This window comes from Telmatherina bonti (assembly GCF_933228915.1).
Source record: "Telmatherina bonti genome assembly, chromosome: 15".
Taxonomy (NCBI): domain Eukaryota; kingdom Metazoa; phylum Chordata; class Actinopteri; order Atheriniformes; family Telmatherinidae; genus Telmatherina; species Telmatherina bonti.
The window spans coordinates 25,731,517-25,753,671 of NC_136613.1; the positions used below are offsets into that span (position 1 = coordinate 25,731,517).

Here is a 22,155-nt window from a genome sequence, read left to right on the forward strand (position 1 = left end):
GCATTTAAATTGATCTCTTTCAGGAGCTTTATAGAATAAGAGTTCCAGTTTATGAAGCAGGAATTTACATCATTGCATGAGGAAATTTCATTATTTGCAATTAGAATATCATTTTTATAACCACACTATGATTTAAGTGGTGTGAAACCACTTAAGCATCTAAAAATTATTATTCACTCTCCTGTTATCTAGTTTTGCAAACATAGTTGTCTGATATGGTTGAAAATACTCATTTCTGAACCTTTGAACACAACAACAAAAAAATTCACATGGCCTAGATTTTCTGACAGCACAAAGTGTGGTCCATTCTTGCTGAGTCTCTAGCTCTCTGAGAGGAAGGTGATGCTGATGTGGTGGCGGACATAACTACACTTTGACAAGACATCAATAGACATAAGACTATTTTAATGCAGGAGCTGTATGACACTTGCTGCTAGCGCAGCAGAAGACAAAAAAATGCTTTAATCTTATATGTACAGAATGTGCAGAATTATGATCTTATGGAAATTATGCAAATAATTGCACTGTCATTCTCCATTAGTATGTGACAGCCCTGCGTTATGCAACGTTATGCATAGTGATCTGTCCACCCACCACCATTGCATTCAGAAAGCAGAGTGATGGTGTGCATGTCCAATAAATATTGCAGGAGGATACATTTGGTCCATCTACCCAACTGCATAAATCAAGAAGCCTCCCAACCCCACATATTATAGTGGCTTCACTGGGCTGCATGGCTGCTCGGCCCTTCTTCTCTCAGGAAACTATCAGTGGTTACTTCATACATAAGGGGCTAATATGTAGCTTTGATGGTGGTTCTTGTGATTGTCAGATGGCAGTTCAGGATATTTCCCATCAAAGAGGTCGTTGGGTGGAACTTTACATTTGTCACCATTCCTGACAAGTAAAAAAGCAAAATGAAAAGTGGTAAAAGGTGCAACAAAATGTCTGTAATTATTTTCTCTTATAGAGTCAAGTGACACACGGAATGGGCAAAGGTAGAGTTGCAACAGAATTCAGCTGTCATCTTCTGGTAGGTGACCTCTCATTTTACTCATTTCAGATGTGCATCCCTGTTTAATGTTTGAACACAAGTGAATTTAGTTTTCCTGAGTGGACACTAAGACTTTTGTACCTGTTGGTTTTTGGAGCAGCTAAAGCAGCAGCTGTCGTTCTGGCTCCTGTTTTCCTACACTTGATCACTGACAAAGTCATGCCTGAATAATAACATGAATTTATTCCAGGCTGTATATGTCTAATTTACAATACAGACAAAGTGGCATTTACCACAGTAGAACAGCAAGATGGCGTAATGATATAATATTATAATGATGCTTCAAATGAAGCATATGGGAATAAAATTAAATTTCTGTTCAAATTTTAAATGTTCTTTATAATAAATTGCATGTAGATGAGAGATGGTGGCCTGTAGGTCAGAAAAATTAGGCTAATGCAGAAAATAAGTTAAGTAAGTAAGAAGTAAGTAAATAGAAAGAAAGAAAGAACTTTTCAGCTAGCAGCTACTCTGCTCTATTCATCTCAACTTGATGTGACTCTTTCTGGTTTAGGTTGTTTTCCATTACAGTTTAGTGCTGCCTTTTTTGAGTGGGGTTGTTGTGGCAATGTGATGAGAAAGTCCTGTGACTTTATTTGTATGCAACACATTTACAAGTAACAATGGAGGACATCAAGACAGTCATATATCTGCTGTTTGGTCCATGGCTGTTATGTCAGACTCAGTTATGTCTGAGGTGTTATTCCCTGACCAGTCAGTGGTCTGCAGTCTGTAGACATCACATTATCAGTTTGAATCAGGTTGCCTGAACACCCAACCAAGAAGGTGCTACAAAAAGTACCTGGTACAACCTACTGGTATCAGATCCCAGGTATCTGGCATCTGGTACCACGAGGTTGTAACCTGATCTAAAACCCAAATAAAAAAAGAATCAAGCCAAGCAGGTACTAGTGGAAAAGGATCACATAAGAAAATGGTGCTTCTTCTTCTTGCCAACAATGTCTTAATATTAAAATGTGTAAAAGTTCCAGACTTTATTTAATGTAACCTAATAGTATGTTTATAATATATGGTTTATAGCAATAAAAGTAACTACATAATGTATGTTTTAGTTTGTAGTACCTATATATAAAACAGCAGGTCATGTTCCGTTGGTTTTCAGTAAATCCTTGCATAATATCTAAAAATCTGTGTTAAATATGCTTTTTTCCTCAACAGCAATATAGATGCATGTTGAAATCTCTGCTCAGAATCTATCCTGTATGAAAATAAAGATTTGACTAGAACGGTAAAGTGGTGCAAGGCTGTGATGATTAAATATCTAAATAAATACTGTATAGCACTTTGTACTAACAAGTTTATAACAGCATTTTTTTTTTTTTATCAAGAAGTAAAAAAAAAAAAAAAAAAAAAAGTTATATCCGCTGCAGTGCTCCACATTTGCTACATTTAATGACTTCTTTTCCTTTCAGACATTGTGTTTAATTGCTAAGAGGTATTTGACCAGAGAGTGAACAGCTGAGTTTATGGAAGTTCAGTCTGCCAAGAGGCAGAACTAAGACTGTTTTCACTGCAGGGATTCTGACTGAGATCAGCCTCTCTGTATTAGACTTGCCAAAGTATGAAGAGAAAAACCATGAATGGAGGTAGGAGATATTTTCTTTTTCTCTATTTAAAATCCAACAGCTTGGGGAGTTCTTGTATTGGTACATTTGAAGTGCAACGCAAGCTGACAACTGCTGAATTAAAATCACTCTAATTAAAGATTATCTAAGCTACCGTACTCTTTTTAAATGCTGAAGGACCATTAAGGCAGGAATCCCAGCAATATGAAAAAATAAGAAAGAAAAAACATGTAAAATTCTGTAAGCTCTATGCTTATATTGCTAAATGTTGACTCAGTTGCTATACCCTGCAGACTGTAAAAGGCCATTTCTGTTTACACTCTAATTCACAATTGTTCAGCTTTCCTAATACATCTTGTGATAAAATAAAAAAGGAGAGGAAAATTAATTATTGAACAAATTTAAGCCATTTAAAGGTGCTTATTATGTTCTTTGCAAACATTGATATTTTTAGCTGCATGCACATTTTTGCAGTACTGCATGTCAGGTCATTTACTGAAAAAATAATTTATTTTTACCGCTATGACCCAGTTTAACCATACATGTCATTGTCTGGTGTTATGATTCTGTTTGGGTCGCATTGCATTTATCAAAGTCAGCAGGCAACATCTCTAAACTCACATTTCTAAAACACACCACATCTGCTGAGAAGGATCAAAAATGCTTGCTTTACACTTCTTTGGGGAACTGGCACACTTTGATGCTTCACAGTACAGTTTAGCAAAACATTAGCATTCACTAGTGATGCAGAACAGTCAAATGCTATTTTTCTGCTTCATATAAGGTTGAGGAGTGATAGATGTCAGTTTCTATTTGACAGCTCATTTGTCATTCCTTTCGGCTTTTGTTAGTCACTATCCTTTCAGAATGCAGACATGTAAAGCCTCCACCTGCCCTCCTGGGTGGAAACATTCTTGGACCCTCGCCTGCACTCAGTGTCTGCTGATAGAGCCCATACACACAATCACACTACAGCTGGGAGTGAACAGGGCTCACCAGGACAGATTTTATTTAGCTTTTTATCTTTAATATGAGGAGACATTGTGTTTATCCACAAAAGTTACACCCAATCCTCACAGTTGCTTTATTTCAAAACCAAGCATTGTTAACGTATGTTGACGGGCATGTGTGCAAATGAGACAATGTTATGTTTTTTACTATTGCAATCAGTAGCCTACTAGGAAAAACAAAAACAAAAAGACATCTTTGAAATTTGCTTTGCTATTGACAAAATTATTTTTTTCAAAATTCAAAATTATTTAAATTATGGCCCTGTGATGGACTGGCGAGCTGTCCAGGATGTACCCTGCCTGTTGCCCAAAGCCAGCTGGGATAGGCTCCAGCTTCCCCGCGACACTGAATTGGATTAAGCGGTTCAGAAAAAGGAATGAATGAATGAATGAATGATGAATGTATTGACCAAATTAGCATTTTAAAAAGCGACATTTAAAATGCTTGCTAGCACCTGACGTTGCTAGCAAGCATCTGTTGTGACTGCTAGCTGCCAGCCTCAAGCAAATGCTTACTTGAAATGACTCGACATCAGTGGTGTGCAGTCAGGGTAGGTAGGGTAGGCAGTGCCTACCCGAGACAAAAGGGATCAAATTAAATAATTTAACTGTAGTGATTTGATTTATTTTATTAGAAAAAAAGCTTTTATTTTATAATTACTGATCTTTAATGTACGTTTTCTAATTATAATTTCCTAATGCCTGTAATGCTTGAAAGTGCTGGCATTTAATGCTCCTCATAGTTCAATAAAAATAAAAACCTCAACAGCGCCCCCTCCTGGCCATGAAATGAAGCTTCATAAGTGACTCATCATTGCGCGCTAATATGATCAGGCCACGCCTTCTATTGAAGGCACAGCGCGCAGCGGTGTGTGTTCGCGCATGCGCAGTTAGTTTCTAATATAAATATTATGTACGTCAAAAGGCAGATCACTACGCTGCCTTTTTACGTTAGGCAGCGTAGTGATCTGCCTTTTTACGTTACTGTACTATGGAAATGATCTATGTACGTTAAGAGAGAATTTGTGAATTGATCCTCTGGTCTGAAGTTTGCTGGCGGGCTCACCGGCAAAATGACTTCTCTTGAGAGGCTGAAACAGTTTTCACGTCTTTCTTTTGAGGAAAAACGTAAACTTTTGAATGATCGGAGACCAACACGTGAGCTACCTGATCTTCAGCAAAGGAAGGGTCAGAAAATTGTCCGTACTTTTCAGAGTGAATGGTACAAAAGGAAGGGTTGGCTGTGTGGATGTCCTAAGTTGAACCGGCTGTTCTGTTTTCCATGTTTGCTTTTTGGCGGCACCTCTGACAATGTCTGGACTAATGCTGGGTATTGTGATTTAAACAACTTGCCCTGTGCCATAGCCAAACATGAAAAATCGGTGGTCCACATTCAGAGCCAGATTGCTCTGAAAACAGACATCACAAATAAGGCCTAACTCTCCATTATTTTAAGATATGTGTCTGGCAGTGAGGTGAAGGAGGCTTTTCTGGGCTTTGATGATGTCAGTGATGACAGGAGAGCGACAGCAATCGCCAACTATATCATGGGTGTCCTGGACAAGCTGGACTGTGCACACAAGCTGGTCGCACAAACATATGATGGCGCATCAGCTCTGGCATCGCAGCTAAATGGAGTTCTGGCAAAGATCAGAGGAAAAAGTACCCGAGGCATTGTTTACTCACTGTTACGGGCACAAACTGAACCTCGTCCTCTCGCAGTCTGCACAGGTGATCCCTGACTGTAAAGTCTTTTTCAAGACTCTGGAAGGCCTTGCTGCTTATTTCAGCAAATCCACAAAACGCAGCAATCTGCTGGATGAAGTGGTCAGAAGACGCATTCCACGCGCAGCAGCGACCTCCAGGCTTGTTCAGACTGTCTTGTTCCACTATGCAGAACTTCTTGAGGTGTTCAGGCTCATTCAGGAAAACCCTGATGACTGGGATGGACCAGCTCTGACTTTGGCCTCTGGTTTCAGCATCTGGCTCTCCAAAGCGTCGACCTGCTTCCTCCTCATGGTGTACGGCGCGGTTTTCCGTGTTCTTCAGGCCAAGGTGATGGACATAGGATTCTGCACTCTACGGGTCAGAGACACGATGAAAGCCTTGAGCAACCAGCGCGAGTCTTTTGACTCATTTTATGCGCAGTTTCAGCAGCGGTGCAAAGTGCTGAACTTGGTGCACAGCGACACCCGCAGCCGCTGGCTGCGACGTCAGCTGTTTTACCGCATCCTGGATAACATCAACTTACACATGGAGGCCAGATTCAAAAACTTGGGAGAGCTGGATTTTCTGACTTTAATCAATCATCGAAATTTTGATGTATTGTCAGCCAAATTTGATGATGCAAAACTGCCCAGCCTTGCTAAATATGGGAAGCATTTCGAGTTTGTGAGGCTAAAGGCCGACCTTTATTGGCCTGTACAGCTCACAGATGACCAGAAACAAGTCACCTCATGAACTGCTTGCTTTCGTGGTTGAACACAACCTAGAACACACTGTTCCAGAGGCTGCAAAACTCTTGAAGTTGGCGTTGACCATTCCAGCCACCACAGCATCAGCGGAGAGGTCTTTTTCAACCTTAAAACGGATCAAAACCTACAGCCGCAACAGGACAGAGCAAGGAAGACTTTCATCTCTCGCTCTGATATCGATTGAAAAGGAGAGGCTCATCAAACTGAAGGCAAACACAGAAGAGTTTTACAACGCTGTGATCAGCAACTTTATCCAGAAGGACAGGCGCATGGACTTCATCTTCAAATAAAGTAAGGTTAAACTCTTCCCTCCCTCTCTGTTGTTATGACGGTGTTCACGTCTAAGCCATGTGGTGATTATGGTCCAACATCACGTTGTTGTTTTGTTTATGGATCTAAAATACTGACATGAATTTTTTTTTTTTATTCTTAAACCTTAATAACCGTGTAAATTGCATAACAAAGGTACGTGGAGCTGCACATGGCTGCAGTAGAGTATTCTTGGTTTTGGTGTTGCGCTCAGGTATTTTTACATTAAATGTCTATCTGGGGTGTGGACCCTTGAGATACCGACGTTTCAGCACCGCAGACAGCTCCGAGTTGTCAGTCTCTCTACTTATTGCATTTGGGATACAATCAGGCTGAGCTGTCATCAGTTGCGTAAACGTGGACGGTCCATACGTCTCTGTTGAATTTGCTAAGCATTAAGTTCGTAAGATTCTCCGTTATGATTTACGGGAATTTGGGGGATGTGGCAACTTCTAACTTGTATGTCGGAAAATTTAGCACTTCTGCTGTGTATTCTGTGTCCAGGTTGATTAAATTAGATTTCCTTTAGATGGCTGTGTAGAGGAAATGTTCTAAGAAATTGGGAATTTTTCAGGAATAATAGTTTTAAGTGCTGTTATATTACAAGCAATGATACGAAGCTTTGGCTGCTGCACTTGGTGCGGAAAGGCTGGTTTGCTGGATGGGTATATTGCCAGTCACAAATGGCTGTGCTGCGTATGTATGTCCAAGCTCATGCGTGCTCGCTGCTGTGCGAACGAGCATGTCCATGAGTTTAGAGCGGGGATGGTGCGCACAAAAATATTTTCACAAAGGCATATAACCATAATGTTATTTATCCTACTCGTTGTCGTGGCGTAAAATTATTGTGAGAATCTTTTGTTAGATTAAGTAGGGAACTTTTATAAATGATCACTTCATTTAAAAAAAAAAAAAAAAAAAAAAAAAAAAAAAAAAAAAAGAAATATTGTCACTTGCAATTTGCCACTGCCTACCTAAGCCTAGAACTCACGGCACGTGCCTGCTCGGCATAACATTTTTTTTTTTTTTTTTTTAAAGTTACTTGTAATATTTAACTAGTTGGACAGCAATTTTGATTGTGTAACTAGTGGTGTCTAACTTGTAAAATATATTGCTTACATATTAGGATTAGCAAGGCACTGTTTTACTGTTGATACAGCACTCAGTTTACTGTTGCTTTTTTCCTTTTAAGAATTTTATATCAACTTAATCCTGTAGTTAAAAACTGTTAGAATAAGAAAAAGGTTATTTAAAGTTGGATTAAGTTGTGATTATAGCCCCTTAATCACTAAATAAACCTGAGAGGCAATGAACATTTACACAGAAACAGCTAGCAACCCTTTTATCAGCTAACAGCAAGTTATAGCAGAAGCACTGTGTAGTTACCTTTTCTTTTTTTTTCTTAAAAATCTCTATATTGAAGTAGATAGGAGTTTCTTAAGATGTTTCAAATGCCATAGTAACAAGTTAATAACTATTTTGGATATTTTTAGTTGCTTGTCTTCATTCCGCCATATCATAAAGATTTTCCAGAGTAGCCAAATGCAGGTGTGTTTTGTTCATGTTCAGAAAAGCAGATGTTTGTTTTCTCTTTAGAGAAACTAATATAACCTCTCATCACATTAAAACTCCACAGAAATTTATGGAGGCATTTAGTGTTTACAATAACTTTGAAAAAAGAGAAAGCACACAAAAAACTGAAACATTTAGTATTATTTGAAAAGCTATTAAACTACCAGTAGGCCTGTTTTGTTTTGTTTTTTAATTATTTTATCACATATGTGAATAAGTAACTGATGTAAATATTTTTGGAGGGAACAGAGAAAGTGTTTGGAAACAGAGAAAGAATTAGAGCTATGGCATAAATAAGATGAATTAAATGGATAATGACAAGCGCCTCAATACTGCAGCTTACATTCTAATAGGAAGGTTGCACAGATGGACAGTATCTCTTGGCCTTTTGAAAATCTGCAGTTTTGGAAGACCAGGCTACAACTCAAGTTTTTCAAGGGTCAATGGCAATGAAAGAACAGGTTGGACATTGCTCAGCAGCCAGAAACTTCGAGCATCTGAAGCGCAAGTTGGATTCAAATGACCGTGACCTTAATGTTGCTGGAAGAGAGGCCAGAATGCTGGATATCACTAGACAGCTGATCAATGGATAGCTCCATGGATAGAGATAAGAAACAAGGACGGAACAAACCTGGACTCTGAACTAATCAGAACTCAATAGGAATTAAAAGTAGTTTGTTTTGTTTTTTTCTAGCAAAGAATTGTGTTTTCTTTGAAACAGTGTCCAACACTTAGGTATTTATATCATATATATATATATATATATATATATATATATATATATATATATATATATATATATATATGTATATCCTTTGACTGCAGAGCATTCTTTCTGTCTTTGCTACTCTATGATCAATCAAGTCATTTCACTGATGATTAAAATTGACATCTCAAATTAAAATACTTCACTTTGGTATTTATTTAAAAACAAGCAGGATAGATGCAAAAACAAAAGATATATAAAATATATCTGTGCTTTTGTTAATGGCAGGGGGCTTGCTACGTTGCTGCCCTCTGATCACCTCATCATTATCGTGTGTTATCACAGATTGTTGTTATAAACTAAATGGATTCTGGAAGCATTGCAGACCCTAATAGATACACTTAGACTTTTCTCATGCTTCGCTTACAGAAGCCCTGTCAGCCCTGACTCCCCACCATCGGACAGACCTTATGTCACACCAGTGACTTGTCAGTAAGTGTAAATAATTAAAATGGTCTCCGTGTAATATAGATGCGTACAAACTGTATGAAGCAGATTTTCAAGGCAAACTTTTGTTTTTCTTTGTGATTTTTTAAAAGTATCTGTTTGTTTTATGAATACATGCATCTGTTAAAACAATGGATTAAATCCTTTGTTAGTAGTACCGCCTGTACCCTCAATGATTCACAGTGGAGAGAATCAGAGTTACATGTAACAACTTAATCTTTCAAGGTACGACTACATGAAGAGACAGAATTACAAGGCACCCTGCTGGCTGGGATGAACTACAGTTTGTGATAAGCACAACTGGATTATTCCCTTTGACTGGTTTACATGGGTTAACTCCATACAGTTAAATTAGCTGCAAAGACACTGGTAGTTTCCAGTTGTCTTTGCAGTCATGCAAAAATTGTTAAACCTTGTTACTTGGTAAGCATGTTGCTGCACTCAGTTTCAGAGCTTTTACATCATGCTGCAGCTGGTAAACACCTCTTTCTGTCGAGAATAGTAAGCTTTTCTTACTCTCACAATTCACTCACTAGAAATGTACATACACATAGGTGTTATGTTCTCATCAATGATGACTGGAGCTGATAAATATCCACAGCTTCGCAGATGGGAATTTAACATTGGGCTGAATGCTGATTAAACACGGCCTTTCACCTAAAACCAAATGCTTTTTTTTGTTTTTTTTTTCTTTTTTTTAAACCACTTTAAAAAGAGCTTAACCCCAGTGCCCTCCTCATATTTAATACCCTCTGGTGAGCAGGTCTCAAGTTGGTTAAGTGGTTTATGAAAAGAAAGAAAAATAAGCTGAAAAAATATTAATGTATTCATTTCAGAACAGGTTTTTTTTTTTTTTTTTTGTATTGGCATTTTTTTCTTGCCCACAAACATCACTAGAGGGGGGAAAAAAAAAGCATAAACATAGAATAAATATATTATACAGAAAAAAAATTAACTGTCAGTTTATCCTAAAATTCATGCCACTACCTGAAATATTCCCCACATTAAAGAGAAAAATACTGTAAAACTAAATTTGATATTAAAAAAAAAAAAAAAAAAGCCACAGAAGGATAAAAAGGTTAAAAAGTTATTTTGCTGGCTGTGAAATTAAGCATTTTGCGATGAGTCTTCATATTGTCATAACGACTGGTTTGGTATTCATCTTCTTAGGAAACAATTATTGAATGAGTGAAGTCACGCAACTTGACAATTAGACATGAATAAATTATGCAGAAAATCTTATTAAGGAAAACAAGCAGAGACATTAACACTCAAGTGAAACGAGAAAAACTGTTTATCTGACCACAAAGCAACATTCAGTTGTAACCCAGTATATTTGTGAACTTCCAGCTCCACAATAAACTCACTAACAGGTGAACAAACCAGTTTCCTAATGAGGCTGAAGTCCAGATTAGCTAAGAGCAACTTGTTATTACATTAAGATTACTAAATTTAGGACCTGCAAGCTTTACCCCCACTGTGATCCCTTCTCTACATTCCCAATATGAAGGCGGGAATCCTATTTGATCTAATGAGTTTTAGGGCCAACTTGCCTTTCATGTTAGGATCGCTCAGGTTTTAGCCCCACTGATAAGATCCCACCAAAGGGACGCAAGCAAGACGGAGATGAGTCAGCCTTTTCAATAAACGAGGCACGAAAAATCACTTTTGAAGAACAGTTACATTTAAATAAATCCGTGAATAAAAAAGGCCATTAAGACGTTGATAGACTTGATTAAAAGTAAATTATGCAGCTATTCCTGTACAACAAAGTACATCGCTCCTGAACAGACACTCCTAGCAACACTAAACAAAAGTACTGACGTGATCATGAGTGCTCAAGGGCTTAATAAGCAAATGTTAATATGCTGTATAAAAAAAAAAAAAATTGGAACAGCTTCTTCGGTGATTGCGAACACACAATTTAAAGCATGCCGCTATTGGGGGGGTGATGGGGAGGGGGTCACATTTTAAAAGGCAACATTTCTTGATTGCAGTGTAAATCTCAATCCTGCTGATTTATGTTGATAGTCTTTAATTTTTTTAGACTGACAATGAAGCTGCTAAAAGCTTTCAATCAGAGCTCCGCAGAAATAATTACGACTTAAAATGAACAGCCAGTGATTTTTATTTTCAATTACTCGTCTCACATTTAGGTAACAAACCAAGTTTGTCAAGAATAACCTTGAGAACTAAAAAGGAGCAGTGTATAAACTTTTCTTTAATGCACATATTATATCCAGCTACATATATTACACTCCTTTCTGCAGTAATTTTACAGTTGAGTTAAGCTGATAAGGGGAAAAAAGCCCCAATAAAAAAAAACCTCTGGCAAGACAGCACTGCTCAAGGTGAATCAACATGCATGATTAGCCTCGCTGTAATGCTGTTGACACCCATCGCTGCATCAAAGCTCGAGGACAAATATATAAAAATCTAGTTTTCAAAACAATTTAATGAGGTCTCCATACATCCATTTTTGACATCTTATATACAGTAACTCTGAGGCAGTGCCAAGGCTCGGACAGCAGCCTCTTTCATCAGTGTCGGCAGAGGGACAGAAGCGAGAGGAAGATAAACTAGAGAATGATTTGGTTTTTGAAGCCGCGGTTCAGGTCTTTGTGTGGAAGCACAATCGAGTTCAGTATAATCACTTCGGATGGGATGGTGACGTTACAACCTGAGAAACAAAACAAAGAGTGAAGACATTATTTTGCTGTTCAGCCTTGCGACAGGTGACTGGATTTAATGCGTTTCTGCTCGGCTGGAGGGGAGTAAAAGCACATGAATGTAGCCTGACATGTGACCTTGGGAGGTTATTACAAAAATATTGAAATAAAAATGTAACACCCAAGAAAATTTTGAGAATGAAGAAAAAAAAAAAGACTTTAAGGAATGCTTTTAAAATACAATGAATACAAATATTGAAGGATTTTAAAAGTAAAATGGAAAAGGAGGACACAGTGTGGCAGTCGTGTTGGGTTTGTATTCAGTCAGACTGGTGAAAGTGTGACAAAGTGTTTCACTGGCTGATTCATACACTGTGTACGTTAAATTACGGCTACAGGACCAGCACTGGTAAAGGGAAAAAAAAAAAAAAACCTTGAATAATGAACTAAGACATGAGTTTAACTTTTATTTTCTGAGACCAATCTCATTAATGCCACCAGGAATTTCTGCCTCTGTGTGTCCGTCTGCTCGTATTCATCTTCATCAACAAGTGCCTGTTGTACAGCTAGAAGATCCTGAGTACAGTGCTGAGTTTTGTAGAACTTCAGATGGAGGAATTGGTCTCATTTTAGGACACATCTTCAATTTTACGACTTCGAATCAAGTCACGTCAATATAAGGTAAAAAGTTGTTGAATCTAAGATATCATTTAAATAGATTAGACCTAAAAGAAGCCTTGTTTATTACCAAATGCACCACAGTAATTCTGCATTAGATGTTCCCTGGATGTGAGAAGTCACTACCACATCAGTTTCTGCCTGAATGCAGAAAGTGGAGAAAAACATGGTTCTCTCATCAACAGTCAGGCAGTTCACCCTGACTGAAGCAAAAGATGACGTAAGAGGTGATCGTTGTTCTGATATTTTGGTGAATTAACCAGGAAAGACTTTGTATTTACTTTCTAAACTGTGTCTTTGGGGGTGAAGAGTTCACAGTTTCATTAAATGGAGCATTATGGTGAATTTGTCATGCCACATGAACGCCTCATTCCTCACAATGATCCAAGTAATAACATAACATGACAACAGGTGTATGCATACTTGTATATAGTGAACCGAAACATGTCTGTTCATATAGAAGGCTTACCGAGAATAGTAATGGAAGGTGTGAGTTTTCCATCTCTGAACAGAGTCTCGCTGTCAATCTTTGCAAATGGATCATTTGGATTTGGGTCACTTGGGGTTCCTTCTACTCTTGCCCACTTTCCAATGATGCTATCCCATCCAACAATACTGTTCAAAACACAGCAGTGATCCTAAAAAGACAAACAAACAGCAAAAGTCATCTTGTGTTATAACGTTTATGATGAAAAACCATCATCAGAAATCTGATAAAGTAAGTTCCTGTTCCCATAAAGAGCAACAGTTCATTTTATTTTGTTTCCTCACGACCACGAGCACTTATTTAGAAGTTAAGCTCAACTTAGGTAATGTCCTTGCAGGTATTATGCAATGACAACTAATAAATCACCAGCAACATTCATTCTGAAAGGCGCCCAGTCGCCTCTGGAGACAAAGGATTTAATTATGCCAGCTTCAAATTTATTTGACACATCTTTACGAGGAGGAAACGGCAACAATATTTCTGATGAGACAGGAGGATGTAAACGTACATTTCAAACATGTCAGTGCAGATGCATTGACAGTGTTACTAATAAAATGTAAAGTGAAAGAGCAGGTCAATTTACCTTGAACTGAATTAATATAAGGTCCACTAACTGTAGGCGGGGGGGTATACTGCTATGATGCATTCATGATCAAAATCTTGTCTTAAATATTCCAAATTGTCACTTGATAATGTGGTAAAACAAGTCTTTGATTACCTGTAGAGTTGCACCGTGGAGAATGATGGACTCTCGGACTCTGACCCCAGCTCCAATAGTCACACCAGTGCCAATGGAGACATTGGGTCCCAGCTGCACGGGGAAAAGAAGACCATACATCAGAGTGATAACTAACACAAACTTCATCTGCCAACACAGATTTAACTTAGGCCCTCCAGTTACTTAGATGTGAGGACAAATAGTCAATAAAATATTAATAACACAAGGCTGCTCTGCTTTTATTTATAGTTGGAACACACCATGAAACAGCTCTTACCATGGCAGTGGGATCAATATTGGCTGTGGGATGTATGTAGACATTTCCTAAACAAAAGAAAGAGGATGTAAATAGAATTGTGTCTACATCTGAGAAAGGAGCCCAGCTATGGTGGGTTAATTTACCACTTATTTTAGGTCCTCCCTCCTTGTTCGTTGCCAGTCTTTCAGGATGACTTGTGTGATACTGATTGAGGTACAAGCGACTGGCATAGATTGCAGATCTACAAAACAAACAAACACACAACAATGGACGTTCAGTTAATTCGAGACTGCAATAGTTTGTCTAATTTTGAAGAAACACTCGCGTTCTGCATAAGTATCTCCTAAACAAGGACACAACAGGAATGAACATCAAATACATTCCACATAATACCCATGTTTGACAGATGAGGTTATCTGCACTGTAGATCGTTTTGCTGCTTACCCTGCAGATTTAATCTGGCTCCAGAAGCTGAGTGTTTTGTAGACAAAGAGTTTACGCTGTCCAGCCAGGGCAGTGAAAATATCCTGCTCCAGCCTGATGGCCTCTGCTCGGTGCCAACCATTGGTGGGCTCTTCTCTGTGAGAGAAACATCATCAGACTGTGGAGATGCTCTGCAAACCAGTTTTTGAAATTCAGATCCTGTACAAAAAGCTATGGATTATATTTAAAAGCACGCGTCTGCACCTCCGCTGACCCTAGATGGACTTGATTTTCTTAACCATCCACACCTGCAAGTATGTGGACAGTTGCATTGCACCTGCTTTTCCAAACTTCAGTAGAAAAGCTAATGCACGATCCAGCAGTAGCCAAGTCAAACATGAGGCATTCCAGTCAAAGCTGGTCGCAGCGCGATCAGGAAAACTAACAATTCCCATTTGGATGCTGGAACTAAACGACGCAGTTAATCTTTTCACGTAGCCACATAATGAAAAATACAATTAAGCTTTGCTCCTTATGCATATAAAAAGTCACAAAGCCAGAAAAAAAACTTTAGCAGAAGGTGAAAAGAAATTGTGTACAAGAAAAAAAAACAAAAAACAAAACAGCGACTTTGTAACTTCTGAAATCTTTTAGACATATATTTACTGCCCAACGATCCAGCCTTAACATTAAAATGCAAGTTAAAATCCAGATGCTAACTTTGATGGTGTCCGTACTGGGCTGAAACCACAGCTGATTAGTAGTACCGGTAATCCAAAACTGAAGTAGAAGAGTCTACATGTTCCATATTAATCAGGTTCTTTGGCATAGTGTATTGTAAGTGCCTAGAGATGAAACAGCATGTTAAATATTGATGAAAAGAATATTTTAAAGAATTACTCCCATAATCGAAGCTTTACGGAAAAAAAGGAGGGGATGTGGTTTGAGGCAAAGCGGTCCCTGAGAGACTGCAGTCGAAGCCCGCTCATTTCTATCAAGCATCTCTGATGTGTTCCGCAGTTTTGCTGACTCGGCGCCCAGCTTAAATTAAGCGCTATTGATGTTAGCAGGTGAATTATGCATAGCGTGGTTGTCTTTTTGTAACAAATTCAAAGTGTCCTTGGTGGGCTAATTGTTAGGTCAGCTACTTTGGACTGAATGTTAATATACAAAAAAAAAATAAGGTGTCAGAGAGTATTTAAAAAGCTTCTGTAAGGCGTGGCTAACAATTGTTCCATACGCACATTTCCCTAAAATTAAAAGAAGAGCACATCTGGAGGGCAGAAAGTATCAAGAGCTTCTGAGTTAAAGGACCAGTGCAATTCCTAATGGCTACACACACACAAAGTTAGACCAACTCTGCTCCAAGTCTCTCCAAAAAGTCTTCTAGACAAGGAATCAGCAAAAGTTCTCACTGTCTTTAAAAAAAAAAAAAAAAAAAGTGAACAAATTGACATTAAATGCAGGAAAAAAAGTCCAGATAATGAAGTTGATAAACATGATAAACATCTGTGAATTTTACACACACATTAACTGCGCATTTGCTTTCAAGAACAGGGTTGGATGAGAAGATCTCTGCTCTCTTTAAATATGAACTGACAGACAAATGGAAACAAAGCAGCTTCATATTTACCAAACACAGACGAGAGATTTGCTCCTCCAGCTCAGAGACAAAGCGAGTACATATACTGCTCCAAAAGTCAAGCGAGCAAGTTTAGCACAAGCTACAACAACATAAAAAAAGCTTATTTTCAGAAAAAATGAATAAGGAAAAGAAGGTGCATTTGGGAAAATGAGCGCAAGGACAGACTCACACAGAATCCTATGCTGTCTTGTTACAGTTGATATGGCTACAGCTCACAGCATACAACTCACACCATGCAGCCTAAATTTACCAACTTACCCATCATATGGATAACTGACGATTGTGTGAGGAAACAGAAAACATGGCATGGAGGAGAAGGGAAGGAAAAAAAAAACAAAAAGACAAATGAAGAGAACCAAAGAAATGAGAAAAATGGTTTTTGACATGCATTCCCAGGTACAGACAGCAACGAGAGAGAGCTGCAACTTACAGCAACATGTCCTGTTGGTTCTTCTGAAAGACGGCGCCGATGTGCTGGAAGATCTCAGGGTTAAAGAGGTAAACTCCGCAGTTGATGATGTCACTCACAAACGTGCTCGGCTTTTCCACATAGTGCAAGACCTGCAAAGAGCGACATTAGAAATGTTTACAATTCAATATCAACGCATGACTATCTACAGAAATAACAAGATAACGGTTACATACCTCATTCGTGTCTTCATTTTCCACAATACAGCCATAATTCAAGGACTGCGTCCTGTTCGCCTGAGAAATAAGGAAAATACGTATGATGCATTTTAACATCAGGGGTCTAATACAACTATTTCCATCATGCCAAACAAAACACCGCAAATTCACAAGTTCTCCTTAAAAGCTGCTGCCAATCCTGGAGTCTCACCGTTGTCCCCAGGATGACAAAGCTGTTTGGTTCTCCATGTTCCTTCTGGAAGCTGAGCATCTCTGTGAGAGGAAATGCCGAGCAGACATCAGCATTCAGGACAAAGAAAGCCTCTGGACTGCCAGAGACAATCTGATCTCTGAAGTGATAGATGCCCCCTCCAGTACCCAGGGCCGCATACTCCTGTAAGTACCTGCAGTGCAGAGCCAAGAAGAACGGCACAACAAGTCATTCTGCAAAGTTGGTGAACAGTAGCAAGACAAGCACTTCTACAGGCATGACCAACGTTTGACTTCATTGTGTGTTCTCATAACTAACACAGAGTTGTCAATATTTGTTCAAGAAAATCCACATTATTGCTAATGATTTGTTGCACTGTACCTGATGGAAATTTTAAACTCCTGCTGCATGTTAAACAGGAATCTGTTGAGTTCTTCATTTGGCTGATAAAAGCCGATGAGCAAAATCTCCTTCAGATTTGGTACCTGTAAAGTTTAGTCTGTTGTTACACTGCGAGGACCACTGCCTGCATCAGATTACCAACACCGCCCAAAACCAACAAACCTTTCACCATTTTAACCTTTTGATTGGTTTAACCGCTACATACATACAACTAAAGCCAAGAATATATTCATAATAAATGAATTTCTTATTTTAAAAAGATTTCAATAATCTAAAGTAATGATCACATCAACTTTTTTCTTTTTTTATTCAATATATTTAATGTACAACTTTTTATACGTTATGTTGAGCAACATATTAAACTGTGCAGCTCAACAGGACTAAATCTACTATTCTGGAGAGATATGATGTTGGAAAAATGAGTTTTTTTCTCTTATCAAAAATCAAGTTGAAGTCTAGCCCGAGAAACACAAATAAATTTCTGGATTGTCTTGACTGCTTTCTCTGAAAATCATATTAACCAAGTGTCTTGCTTTAGAATAATTTACCCAGACACAAAGAAATGCACCATTACTGCTCACCTTGATGCATGCTTCAATGTGGTGCTGAAGCATGGGGACACCGGCTACTGGAAACAAGGGTTTAGGCACTTCAAATGACAGCGGCCTGAACCGTGTGCCTGAAAAAAACATAGAAAAACTGTCCAGCTGATCACCCACAAATTAAATGACAATGACATCCCTCATTTTCAGTGTGTTTCAGTGTGTATGTATCTAAACCCTCAGTGACATGTGATCTCCTGTTTTATTCTATATTATGTTAATCTTCTGTCTTAAAGGTATACACAAGTTTAAAAAAAAAAAAAAAAAAAAATGAAAAGTCATCAATTATTTCTAAAGTTGGACTATCTTGTTAAATAGGAAAATGAATTTCTTGTTCAGGAAAAACTTGCAACGTTTTGTCAGTGTTTACTGAATAAACTGTGTTGTTACTAGGACGTATTTGCTGGGGTTTTGGTCCAGAAACTTTATCAGGTTGGACATTTATGTTGGTTTTCTTTGTGAGACATCCTCACTTCATCGTTGTGCCACGTCAGTCATATAAACAAGCTCGGCTAGTTTGTTAGCATTAGCAGCTTAGCTACTACATAACAACATGCACATGCTTGACGATTAAAACACAACAAAAAGATTCCCTCTCACCTTTCTGGGGCCCCCCAATTAAAATGACTGCTTTCAACATCTTTCCTGAGGAGCTGCTTTGTAACAGAAGCACCACCTGGTAGACACCTGCAGCAGCTGAGTGTGTTGATCACCCACTTCCTACTTGTGACGTTGCGACGTTGACGAGATTATCGGAAAAACACGGAGCAGATCATCGTGGCGTAGAGGAGCGGAGTGGAGCATCTCTTACATTTCAGCAGCTTTGGTAAATGTTGCAAGGCGGTTCTTACTGTAGCATAGAAACTTAATGAAATGATAACATGAATGAAATGTTTGGATTAAGTCTAAATCATACATACAATTTGCAGTACACAAAAAGAAAGAAAAGAGAAAGGAAGGAAAAAAGAAAGAACAATTACCTCATATGCATAGACTTAAGTCTTAAATCTCACTTTTATTCTCTGGCTTTTAACACCGCGTGAGTTGTGTGGTCCACTGTGTCTTTTACTTATTTATTTATTTATTTATCTATCTATTATGTCAATTTTATTAAATTATTTATTGGATTTTACCTGTTTATTAGGATTGATTTAAGTTTATTACTTTGTATTTATTGATATTTTAGTATTGTAACATTGTTTTTGTTTTATTCTGTGCAGCACTTTGGAAATTGTTTACATTTATAAAAATGTGCTATATAAATTAAGTGGATTGGATTGGATTGGATAGACTGAACCATGTTGCAAAGGAACATGGACTACACTTCTGAATGCACTACCTATGAACATGACTAGCACATGGCAAACAATATCTTCATGCAAAGGATGCCCTTTGTGTTCGTTTAAAAATAAAAAATCCAAGAAAGATTATAAACAAATTTGCTGAATTTAGCACTGACAGTGTGTAAGATCTGCTTATTTAAATGTTTTGAAATTTAATTTTGGTTTGATCACAGAATTCCTTAAACAAGTGTTTTGTTCATTCATTTATTTAAGATTTACAGTCTTGCTTTGTCCTGAACAAATGGACTGGCACCTAATTTAAGAAACAAGTTTTTTAGTGTGTGTATAAAACATGATCCTAAAGGGGATTACATTGTGGATAGAGTAGTAGCACAACAAGCATAGGAAGCCCCTCTTAACCAACTTGTAATGATATTATTTGTAAAGCTGGTTCATCCCATTTATCTGGATCCAAACAAAGTGCAAATGAATACACAGTTAATATAATGTACATGTGACTAATCCTCATTAAAATAGTTTTAGGCAAGCTTCAGACTGTATGAACGAGAAACTTCTCAAAGATTTTATGGTACTGATGGTGAAAAAAAGAAAAAAAAAAGCAATATTTTCTTTGTTTTCTATGATCTTTCAATGTGTTAAAACTCGATTATTCTACCTCAGTCTCACATGAATGACTGGTTGTGATCCCTTTTAATATAATATTTTATCACCATGCTTTATCAACTGAAAACTCTTTTAGCATTAATAAATCTGTTTTTATTCTTTTACAGACTACCCTCTGCATCTACATAAAGTAGGTTATGTTCTTATTTGAGATGAAAAAAGTTACAGGAGAGAGAAAAATAACTCAATTGTCAGTTTTGAACGCTCATAAAGACAATAAATAACACACAGAAACAGCCCTGCTATCATATTTCCTCATTAAAACATAACCTGAAGTAAAACCGTCTCCCGTGTGGCAATATTCATAACTCAAACATATGCAAATAAGGTGCAGATCTGCATGAAACAAACAGAATAAAATTTTAGTCAACAATCACCAGGGGAGACAGTGTTCTGTAAGAGATGCTTTTGCTGGAGTGAAGGAGGACTTGCTTTCAAACCTCTGGCAAAGTTCAAGGATCTTTTTTTTTTCTCCATTCCTGGCCTTGAACACCTTCGCAGAGGAAGTATTATTTTATAACATGTTTGAAGCATTAGGCTTTTTCTGGTGTTTTGTTACAGATAGGGGTATGGCTCAGGAACAACTAATACTGTTTTAACTAAATAAATAAGCAGAAAAAATAAAATCCCAAATCCTTTTGTCTCTGTTATAGATGAGGTCGTTTTTCTTACCATCCATGTGTCAAACGGAATATTGCACATATAAAAAGTCTGCAGCCATGATTCAGGGCTTGTTCTTATCTATTCAGCTTCATTATCCTGAAAAACTTGTTTTTCCAGTTTGCTATGGCTAATCCATGTGTTAAAAAAAACCAAAGCGTTAGGTTTCATATCTCAAACCCATAAGAACCCAGTGTGACATATATGATCCATACAGTTTGTGAGACATTTGGTATCACTTTATGGTGCCATCTTTGCTCAAAATCCTGTGGAACACAGTCAGATTTTTGTCTTCTGCCCCTTAATGTACACCAGAAAGAAGATTACACTAAAAAATGGACATATTACTTGGTAATAAATGGTAAATGAAAACTGTAAAATATAAGATTAAATGGAAATATAATGACCTCATATGAAAAAAAATTGGACTTGCTTTAACATATTTCAGTCTTTATGGGTTAAAGAGGCCGTAGCTATAACTGAGCAAATCAGACAAAAGGTAACAAGAGGACCAGTTTTAGTGTACAGCATGAAAAAAACTGTTTCATGAGCATTAAAACCCATGAACTCTTCTAGTATACATCAAACATGCACAAGAGCATATTATGGATGGACTCTTTCACAGATTCTTTAACTTTTATCATTTTCAAGTCCAAACACAACTTCCAGACATTTTGGCAAGTTTTCTGACATACAAAAAAGCAAACAAAAAGAGGCTGAACTCTTCACTTATTTACTTTATTGAACCATTATTTAACAGACACAAATATATAGGAAATAATTTAGATTCTCTCTCTCTCTCTCTCTCTCTCTCTCTATATATATATATATATATATGTATTGTCCAGAAGAAACGTTGAACAAGGAGAAACGTTGCAAGTTTCTCCTGGACAACAGTCTGATCGGTCAAGCAAACACAGTATGCAGTATGCATACTGTACAATGCATACAGTGCATAGAGTATGCATTATGCAGAATTATCTGGCATCCTGCTTGAATAGCCATCGGCCTCTTGGAAAAACATTTGTGTGTCAAAAACTCCATATACAGTAAATCGTACATGCTAAGCATTGATGCACCCCCCACACCTTTTACCAATCAGTCTCTATGGCCAGTGCCATTTCTGGCGCAGAGAGCCAGGCATCAGCTTTTTGCGTCCCAAAAGCAGCAGAAATTCTTTTAGCAAATAGTTTTAAATCACATGGTGTTCATTGACGTGTTTTTTTTTTTTTGTTTTTTTTTTAAAGTGATCCTGATCACAGTGACATGAAACCTTCTAATGCAGTGCAACCTAAAGGCTTAAAGGTCATACACATCTAACAGTGGTTTCCAGCTTTGACCTTTATGTTGTTTTTCCTTGAATCTGTTCAAAATACTCTGTTCCATGTTGAAAAATGGATAGTCTGCATTTTTCCCCACATCAAAAATGTTTTTAATCATCCAATAATTCCCTTAGATCCCCTGATGGGTATTAAGTTGGTAAAGCATATTCTTGCGTGAAAACATAAAACAGAAAAAAAAAACAACGAAAATGAGAAAAAATTCTGGAAATACTGATTTTAAAAAAAAAAAACACTAAAAAAAAAAAA

The 22,155-nt window shown here is 37.6% G+C and overlaps 1 protein-coding gene across 2 annotated transcripts; it reads right to left on the minus strand.

Moving 5' to 3' along the window:
• Positions 1-11,642: 11,642 nt before the first annotated feature.
• Positions 11,643-18,675, minus strand: gmppaa (GDP-mannose pyrophosphorylase Aa). 2 transcript variants are annotated; one of them, XM_079254504.1, is made up of 13 exons: positions 18,540-18,675; positions 17,919-18,016; positions 17,317-17,420; positions 16,936-17,128; positions 16,743-16,802; positions 16,528-16,658; positions 16,356-16,370; positions 14,474-14,608; positions 14,173-14,270; positions 14,048-14,094; positions 13,771-13,863; positions 13,035-13,203; positions 11,643-11,898 (listed from the first exon to the last, which is right to left on the minus strand). In XM_079254504.1, exons 1-13 carry the CDS (start codon positions 18,577-18,579, stop codon positions 11,798-11,800), a joined length of 1,284 nt encoding a protein of 427 aa, XP_079110630.1. In that variant the 5' UTR covers positions 18,580-18,675; the 3' UTR covers positions 11,643-11,797. The 2 variants fall into 2 exon arrangements, with proteins under 2 accessions (XP_079110630.1, XP_079110631.1); XM_079254505.1 differs by lacking the exon at positions 16,356-16,370.
• Positions 18,676-22,155: the final 3,480 nt, after the last annotated feature.